Source organism: Gossypium hirsutum, chromosome A04 (assembly GCF_007990345.1).
Source record: "Gossypium hirsutum isolate 1008001.06 chromosome A04, Gossypium_hirsutum_v2.1, whole genome shotgun sequence".
Taxonomy (NCBI): Eukaryota; Viridiplantae; Streptophyta; class Magnoliopsida; order Malvales; family Malvaceae; genus Gossypium; species Gossypium hirsutum.
The window spans coordinates 7,793,299-7,803,256 of NC_053427.1; the positions used below are offsets into that span (position 1 = coordinate 7,793,299).

At 35.8% G+C, this 9,958-nt stretch overlaps 1 protein-coding gene across 1 annotated transcript; it reads left to right on the plus strand.

Annotated features, from left to right (window-relative positions):
* Positions 1-1,739: 1,739 nt before the first annotated feature.
* On the plus strand, positions 1,740-2,743 carry LOC107947996 (pentatricopeptide repeat-containing protein At5g16640, mitochondrial-like). Its single transcript, XM_041111148.1, has 3 exons — positions 1,740-2,109; positions 2,151-2,347; positions 2,549-2,743. The coding sequence occupies exons 1-3, from the start codon at positions 1,740-1,742 to the stop codon at positions 2,741-2,743; spliced, it is 762 nt and encodes a 253-aa protein (XP_040967082.1).
* The last annotated feature ends 7,215 nt before the right edge of the window (positions 2,744-9,958 follow it).

Below are 9,958 nucleotides of genomic sequence, written 5' to 3' on the forward strand. Positions count from 1 at the left end.
ATAATCGTTAAATCCTTTAAATAAAATAAGATGATCTTTTATGAGTATTATATGAAAATAGTAAGCTGACATAGTATTTAACATGTGATAATATGCTTGTTGCATAAGATTTTGGAAGTAATAGAATTGAACTTAACCAACTTAACCGCTACAATTAAAAATTAGGCCTTAAGATGACTAAATTAGAATATAGAGACTAAATTTGTAATTTACACATAAGATAAGGACTAATAAATTAATTTGAATCTATTTAAATTAAAATTAACCAAAATTTTAGTTACCGAAATTGTGCTCACAAGCTCATGTCAGTATATCTGTTTAAAGGGTAAAAAATAATTTTTCTTTTTTGAGAAGGTTAGGGCCCTTGCTTGCCCCTCCTGTTACCTTTGATTGAGTGTAGATTTTGAATCGACATATAAACAAATATTTAAATGAGTCATTTAAAATTAAAATTATTTATATAAATTTATTTTCTAAACCCTTTTTCCCTTAACTAGTTGAATGCAGATCTTAAATCAACCATAAGTTAACATGCGAATAACCCTTTTGCCCATATTCTTTTTTACTTTTGCAAGTGTATATCAATAAACCTATTATACTTTTGGGTTTGTTGTAAATAGACCTGCGAGTCGGGCCATTCAAAAAGTGAGAGGGTTTGGGTAAAAATATAGGCCCCAAAATGGACTTGGGCAAAAATGGACTTGGCCGTAGCTCCGTCGTAGACGGTGGCCGGAGTTGCCCAAAATCACCCCTTTTCTCTTTTTTTAAAAAGCTGTTCTTGCCCTCCGTTTCAAAAATAAAAAGAAAATAAAAAATGACCCTAAATGACTCAATTTCTGTAAGAAACCGTCGCGCCTAAACCCCCTCAAAATTGAACCCTATGGATTCTGGGTTTTCGGCCCTGGAGAGAAATCCGGATCGACGGAGCTTGGTAAGTTTCTTTTCTACTTTATTTTCCTTACAAATGAAAACAAAAATGCTAGAGAAAATAATCATCTATTTAGTTTTTGTGTAATTTCTGCTTTTGGTTTCTCTGAAAAAATGTTCTCCTCCTCTACAATCTTTCTTTTCGTGGCTTTATAGCCTATTACAAGAAATGTTTGTCACTATTGCTTTCTACTGTTTTTGCGTACTGTTTATGTTGCGTTATCTCTGTCTTGCTTTCTTTTTTGTTCTTGTTTTGCAGGCCTAGGAAGTCAACAGAGTTGGTGCAAGGACGAGCAGAGGGGGTCAGGCCTCGGGGCCAGGCGCGGGCGGTGTGCTGACGAGGCACGTGGAGTGCGGTGCTCGAGAGAGAGCTAGGGTTAGGTTTTTTCTCAAATGTTTAAACACTTTGGGCCATTGGGCCTTCAAATTTTTGGGCTGTAATTGGTATTTCTTTGGGTTTGTAATTAAACTTGGATTGTCTAATTTTGGCCTCGGCCGGGCAAAATAGGTCTGTTACAATAAACATATTCTTTTAATTAATTTTATTATTATATACTAAATTAATAAATAATTTTGTTAAAATATTATAAGATAATAAGTGAATTATATATATTGATATTTTAATTGAGTACAAAATATAAGATATTTAATATTGTAATTTTATAACTATAATTCAAATATTATATTGATATAAATTGAATTTTATTATTTTCATTGCACATCGAATGTTGATGCATTATTTTGTGATTAAAATTTCAATTATCTGCTACTGCCGCCGCCATATCTGCTTTAATTTTGCTTACTTTCAAGATATGGGTAAGCTTCCTTCTTCTTTTATTATTCGTTCAGTTGTTAATGGTGGAAGCCATCTTTCTAATTTCCACTCTTTTTCTTCTTCTTCTAACACCATTGCTACCCACATCGAAACCCTAAGTAAGAAACCCATGCCTGTTAGAGAAAAGGGAAAAAGAGGCCACCGCTTCGATAATGTTGATGATGCTTTGATTTTGTTCAATAAGATGACTGAAAAGCACCCAAAGCCTTCAATTGTGGAATTCACTAAATTATTAGCACCCATTGGTAGAATGAAACATTATGCCATTGTTGTTTCTATGTGTAGCCAGATGGAATTATTGGGAGTTTCCCACAATGCTTATTCTTTGAACATCTTGATTAATTGCTGTTGTCAATTAGGTCAAATTGATTTTGGTTTTTTGTTTTAGGGAAAATGTTGAAGTTAGGTGTTGAACCTGATGTTGTAACTTTTTCCACTTTGATTAATGGATTTTGTAATCAAAATAAGATTTTTGAGGTTGTTAGTATATTCGATGAAATGGCTGAAAGAGGGTATCAAGCTCAGTTGATTGCTTACAATACAATACTTAAGGGGTTGTGTAAGATAGGCAATATTGATAGAGCTGTTAGTTTTCTAAGACTGATGGAAGGTAGAGGTTATGAACCCAATATTGTAGCATATAACACTATCATTGACTGCCTTTGTAAGAACTATTTATTATAGGAGGCTTTCAATCTCTTATCTGAAATGAAGATTGAGGGCATTAGACCAAATATCATTACTAACAATTGCTTAATTCATGGTATATGTAATTCGGGCTAGTAGGAGGAGGCAACAAGGCTCTTGAATGAAATGGTGGATAACAATATTCCACTTGATATTGTCACATATAATTTATTGATTGATGCTCTTTGCAAGGATGGAAAGATTTCTAAAGCTGTAGAGACCGTTGACATGATGACAAAGCAAGGCATTGAGCCTAATATGGTTGTTATTGGTATGTGGTATATAATTGCTTGAGTAATGTTTGTTATGGTTTGGTTTTGGGTGATGGTTTGGTTTTGGTTTTGGTATGTGGTTTGATTTGGTAAATAGCCTATTTTTGTCCACACGAGTGTGTCTCAGCTGTGTGTGACACACAGTCATGGTACATGGAAGTGTGTCCCCTGGTGTTGTAAATGGAAGCAAGTCAGTATGCCCCAAACGGCCTCACACACGGACATGTGACTGGCCGTATGGCATATTTCAGTATACCCTACAGGTTTGACACGGCCTAGCACACGGCCTGGCATACGGGTGTTTGCGGCCATTTCGAATAGGCACACGGGCTAGACACATGAGCGTGTGGTCGGTCGTGTGACCTAAGTTAGGGAGTTACACGGGGCAACACAAGGGCTGGAACACAGCCATGTGCTCCCATTTCGAATGTCCACACGGCCTATGACACGGGCTTGTCTGGTGGCCATGTGTTTCCACGGGCGTGTGTCCCCTATTTTAAGGGACAATTTGATTGAATGTGAATGAGATATGCTTATGAATGAAAATGTTTGAGAATTGAATGTCGATTTAGGTTATAAGTTTAGTAATACCTCTTAACCCTATTTCGGCAACAGATACGGGTTAGGGGTGTTACAACATCAACCTTAAGTTAACATGTGAATAACCCTTTTGCCCATATTCTTTTCTACTTTTGCAAGTGTATATCAATAAATCCATTATACTTTTGGGTTTGTAGTAAATAGACTTGCTCATGAGTCGGGCCACTCGAAAAGTGAGAGGGTTTGGGTAAAAATATAGACCCAAAAATGGGCTTGGGTAAGAAATAATGCCCATTTAGGAAATGGGTTGGGCCTTGAGTAAGGCTTTTTCGACCCAACCTGAATATGCAAAAAAATGCAGTCTATATTGTTGTTGCTTTTTTCTTGTTGTTTTTGCACTATTTTGCTATCATTTCATTATTATGTTGCTACTATTTTTTTGTTATTGTATAACTCTTATTTTATTGTTAATTTTGTTACTATTTTAGAGGCATTTGTTGATTAAGTTGCAACTATGTTAGTGTTATTTAAGTATATATAATTTTTTTAAATTTATTTTTAATTTGTTGGGAAATATTTATTTTAATTGTGATAAGCCCAATATGCCCAGGCCCATCAAAAAATAATAAACCAAAAAAAAAAGAAAAAGAAAAACAAGCCCAAATTATAAGCCCAACAAAAACAAAAAAAATTAACAAAAAATTTAAAAAACCCTAGGTGCGCAACACCTAGGTCTGCCTACTGTTGCGCTGCACCCTGCAACCATCTCTGCCACCACCTACCCCACCGCCCAACTGCACCTGCAAGAGCAAATATACATGCAATAGCAAATAGTAGAAATAATGAAAAATACTTTGTAAAAAGGCTATAAAAGCTAGATCTATAATGTATGGTTTACGGAGAGAAATCAAATACAAAAATTTCGAAAGTGATCCCTTTGTTTTATTTTATTATTTATTATATTTTAAAATAAAAATAAGATAAAAAAGGGGAAGAGGTACTTACCTGAGTCATTCCACTTTCTCCGTTGTCGGAAACCTTTATTTTATTTCTTTAATTACTATTTCTTCACTCTCGTTTTATTTTTTATTTTTACATTTTTATTAATTTATATATTATTTTTAGTTATTATTATTATTACTATTATTATTTTACATTATTATTGCATATTTTGTCTTTATTACTACAAATTTATGTCGCGTTACCAACATTCACTAAGCATGACATTTTTTTTAACCTTTTAGCCATTTTTTTACCATACTCAAATAAATTAAATACACGATATTTTAAATGTTGCCCATTTTCGCACAATGCATACAAGAAAAGATTTTAAGCCGTGATTAATTTTCATTATTTCGGAATTAGAAAGATCGTGTTCTAACTTACGGAATACATTTTCTTTCTAAAACCTAGATAATCGAATATTTTTAAAATAAATAAATTTTTTAGCATTTGTTCTTGTTTTTGAGATCCACGGTATTATGTCCTAAATTACGGGACATAATCTTTTCTTCTCGATTAACTGGAAATAAACTGTTTTTCCATAAAAATTGATTTATTTAGGTGTTGTTTTGACAATGGATCGTATTTTAAAATTTCTTTAAAATTTCAATTTTCGACACTAAAGACATCAAGTAATCGACTAGGTACCAATTTTGGGCATAACGAGGGTGCTAATCCTTCCTTGTGCGTAACCAACTCCCGAACCCGTCTTCTGGATTTTGTAAATAAAAAAAAAGATTGGTGGCGACTCCTATTTTCGTTTTCAAAATAAAGTCGATCTTTCAAAAAAATGGTTTTGACAACTTGGAGACTCCATTAGGGACTAAATAAGAGAGTCAAGCCACAACTTGATTTTTTTTTTCTTTTTGTCGAAAATTAAAAATTTGGTTTAAATTTACGATCCTTGCACTGCATTTCATCTGTCTTTGTTACGGTCATCATCATTTTGTTCATATTTGCTTTATTGGTTTGAGTCTTTTGGTATGTTTTCGCATATTGCATCACATGACCGCTCGATTATACCCTTTTAAGTGGGAGTGAGAAACTATTCCTTCGTGAGGTCTTCACCTCCGTGTAGGATAGTAGATCGCTTTCGGGATATATCTGTACCTATGTCTTTGTGAGGTTTTCATCTCCATGTAGCCATAGGGAAATGTATTCCCCTGAACGGAACTCAGTCCATATGAGCTTATAATGGGTGAGGATCTAGGAATATGTCAGTTCATGTACCGTTACTTTAGAATCGAACAACATATAATTAGCCTTAAGAGCCTACCCTAGGTAGAACCACACCAAACCCCTAGTGGTCATCTAAATAGGTGCTTTATTTGTTATTTATGTTTTTTGTACTGACATGTTTTCTTTTGTTTTGGTTATGATTGCATTGCATTTTCATCATAGAAAAAATGTGTTGATTCACGTTCAGTTACTAAATAGAGAGCTTGTCATGGAAAATGGATTTCTTAATAAAGTGGAAGACAATGTGATCCTCCGAATATGGTCCAAGAAAACACAATGAGAGAAGGATGATAAACTGACGGAGGAGTACCCGACTTTGCATCATTGCTCGATGATTCAAGTTGACAAAGAGTATTCGTGAGCTGTCAACATCTCAATTTTTTTAAAGAAGCTAACAAACATCACAGGGAGGAGTGAGCAATGGGTCGTAGCCCAGATCAAGCAAAAAGGAGATAATAGAGGCAACTCTTGAAAGATTCACCGAATTTGATCTTAACATCTGGATATGAAGAAAATGATCGATGTCTTAGCCTGGAGTATGAGGGCAAGGTCGTGTATGTATCCATTTTATGTAAAGAGATTTATTTTCTAGTAAAGTTGTTCTAACAGAATTGAATCAGAATCAACGCCTCTTTTTGTATTCATGCATCTGCATTACATTTCATCATGTGCATTAAATTTCACAAAAGGATCCTGATTAATCGAAATTATGACAGTTAACCTGGAACTTAACAAGAGAATACCAACTGAATCTCGTTACGGTACTCAGGTAAAAACCAAATCAATGGACCAAAGATTAGAGAGATTAGAACAAATGCAAAAAGATATGCAAGATCAGTTGCAAGCACAAATGCAAGAACAATTAGCTAAGAATCTCAAAGAAGTATGATAAGTCGGTTACCCAGTTGCTGGCTGAAGGAATCGAAAAAGGAAAGAGCACTATGTCAACGCAGGGGATGATAATGAGGACCCTACCTATCCCCCAGGCTTCACCTCGATAAACGTCTAGGACCAATCAGACGCGTATCCACAAAGGGTACCCGTCACCATCAGACCCCAACAGTACTAGGCTAGTACCTTGGCACCGATAAAATATCCAACAAGCTCAGGTTTCAATCCAGAGGATAATCCAACCAATCCCGTTGTTCCTGGCCTAGATGATATAGCAGAAATGAAAAAAGTAAGGGTGAAACTGCCAAAGCAACTTGAAGATCGGTGCAGATGGTTAGAAGAAAAATTTAGAACAATCGAAAACGTTGATTACCATTGCAGAATTGATGCTAAAGACTTGAGTTTGGTCCTAGATCTAGTGCTTTCACCAAAGTTCAAAACTCCAGAGTTTGAAAAGTATAATGGGACTAGCTGTCCTGAAGCTCACATCACGATGTTCTGCCAAAGGATGACAAGATACGTTAATAATAACCAATTATTAATCCACTACTTCCAAGATAGTCTGATCGGGTCTGCGGCCAAATGGTACAACCAACTAAGCCGTGCCAAAATCAATTTATGGAAAGACTTAGCACAGGCTTTTATGAAACAATATAGTCATGTAATAGACATGACACCCTACAGAATCATATTGTAGAATATGGAAAAGAAGCAAAATGAGTGCTTCAGACAATATGCCCAAAGATTGAGAGAGGTAGCAATGTAAGTCCAGCCACCTCTTCTAGAGAAAGAGACCACAATGCTTTTCATCAATACTTTAAAAGCCTCGTTCATTAACCATATGTTGGGAAGTACTACTAAGAACTTCTCAGATATAGTAATGTCCGGCGAGATGATCAAAAATGCTGTGAGAAGTGGGAAGATAGTTGCAAGGGAAAGTGCCAAAAGATCAACCCCGAAGATAAATGAAAATGAAAATGAAAATGAAGTGAATAACGTGGGCGTGTATAATAAAGGGTATTCCAAATCGGTCACTGTAGGCCAGCCAAGGGCTGTAACTACTAGCTATCAAGGCCCGTCAAGGCAAGAATCCAATTCGAGGCCAAACACAGAAAGATTTCAAGTTTACACCCATCTTAATGACATATAGGGAGCTGTATCAGAATCTGTTTGATGCGTATGTGATCCCCGTTCTACTTGAAACCCATGCAACCTCCGTTCCCAAAATGATATGATAGGAATGCTCAATGCGAGTACCATACGAGATTAACAGGGCACTCAATTGAGAATCGCACCACATTTAAAAAGTTAATTGAAAGGTTTCTCAAGATGGGCATTGTGAAGTTCGATGGTCCATCAGGACCTAATGTGGCAGGAAATCCGTTATCTAGCCATTCAGACCCAGGGGTAAACGCAATAATTGATAGTGGAGGAAAGAGAACCAAAAACAATGTTGTAGAAGTAAAAACCCCACTAAAATGGGTTTTGAAACAATTGATAGACATGGGATTAATCATTCATAATTTGGAGTACCCAAAGGGATGATGAGCTACTGTGAGTTCCACGCGGAAGAAGGTCATGAAATCTAGGAGTATGCCGAATTCAAAGTTTTTGTGCAAAGTCTAATGGATAACAAAGAGTTGGAATTTTTTGAAGAGGTCAAAGGCCCAGAAGGAACGTTGAGAAATCTGAATATTAACACCGTATCCAAAGAGGGAACCAGGGAAGAGAGTTTTTTTAGACATTTGCCTGGATGTGTTTTGAACAATTGGGCTGTGGAAGAGATCCTTGTATTTTTTATATCTAGGCTTCGTTTGGATGGGTGATTGACTGCGGTGTGGTGCAGTGCGTTTAGCTTACTTTTTGTCTCACGCTACAGTATTGCTACAACATCTAATCTCACCACCACCGTTGTTTTTACACTAACCGCAACTAAACACACCGCCCATCCAAACTCATCCCTAATTCAGAGTAATGTTCAAAACACGCTTATTGCTCTAAACCTAGGAGCAATAAGAAGCCTTTTGTGAAATAGGCTTATGTTTAACATCTTTATTTCAAATAAAATGCATATTTGTGCCTCACTCCGAGCAAATATTCTTTTATTTATTTCATTTCATTCATAATCATGCCATACAAATATTTATTCTTAGATTCTTTTTTTCTTTGGGTCTTCTTTCATCCCTACAATAGGTCTCCAGATATCCATGATATGAGTGACACTGCTATTAACTCAGAACCTCCTTTTGAGCAAGATATGTGTCTAGAGGAACTTCAGGATTTTGAAGATGATCGAGATTATAGCTTACCTCCTGGTTTATTAAGGATGGTAGAACAAGATGAGAAACAGATCTTACCTTACAAAGAATCAATGGAATCCATGGCATTTCTCTATGTGGGGCATGGATATTATTGGGCCGATCTCACCTAAAGCTTTTAACGGGTATCGATTCACCTTTGTGGATGTCGATTACTTTACCAAGTAGGTGAAAGTTGCTTCATATGCAAATGTCACAAAATCGGTAGTCAGTAAGTTCTTAAAGAAAGAGATTATATGTTGATATGGAATGCCAGAAAGGATCATATTAATGCATTAAATTTGAACAACAACACTATCAAAAGTTTGCAGTCAATTCAAGATTAAACACCATATCGCCCAAAAATAAATGGTGCGGTGGAAATAACCAATAAAAAAAAGAGATCATGAGAAAAATGATTGAGAATCATAAAGATTAGCATGAGAAATTGCCATCTATGCTTATCGAATACCTGTCAGGACCTCTACCAGGGCAATGCCTTTCTCATTGATTTATGGAATGGAGGCAGTTTTGCCCATTGAAGTTGAGATTTCTTCTCTCTAGTTTTTTCAGAGTTGAAGTTAGATGAAGCCGAATGGATCCAACCCCGATATGATCAGTTGAATTTGATCGAAGAAAAGAGGTTAGAAACTATCCGTCATGGTCAGATGTACCAAAAAATGAATGATGCGAGCTTACAACAAAAAGGTTCATTCCAGAGAATTCCATGAGAGGGATTTAGTTTTGAAAAGGATCCTTCCCATACAAAAGGATTTTAGAGGAAAATAGATGCCAAATTGGGAAGGACCTTATGTGGTAAAGAAGGTTTTCTCTGGAGGAACATTGATATTGACCAAGTTGGATGACAAGAAATCTGCCTAATCCTGTAAATTTAGATTCAAACAAAAAACATTTCACTTAAAAGAAAAATAAAAAGAAAAAGAAAATGGAGAGGCCAAGGTGAAAACTTATAAAAGGGCGCCTAGAGACTAAAGGAGTTTTGAATTGAAAACCTAAGAAAACGGCAATTCAAATTTTGATTAAAGATCAGGCATGCGGTAGTCTTGTCTTTTCTGAATTAACAAGAAGAAAGGATGCTACATCTTGGGGCATCAACAAAGTACTCTAGGTCTTCTAAACACATATCAAGTTCAAAGGATTCTCGAGGAGTTTGTGTGGGGAAGCTCATGCTACGATATTTTGGGCACCTATTTTCATCTTAGTCATTTTGTATCTTAGCAAAATTTGCTCTCTTGAGTAATTTATTC

What these genes read in the sequence shown, in the direction of transcription:
- LOC107947996 (XM_041111148.1), top strand. Translation starts at nt 1,740, where the DNA reads ATGGGTAAGCTTCCTTCTTCTTTTATTATTCGTTCAGTTGTTAATGGT. An exon ending in GAACATCTTGATTAATTGCT is followed by an intron (nt 2,110 to 2,150) that starts GTTGTCAATTAG and finishes TTTTTGTTTTAG; the next exon opens with GGAAAATGTTGAAGTTAGGT. An exon ending in TAGGCAATATTGATAGAGCT is followed by an intron (nt 2,348 to 2,548) that starts GTTAGTTTTCTA and finishes TCGGGCTAGTAG; the next exon opens with GAGGAGGCAACAAGGCTCTT.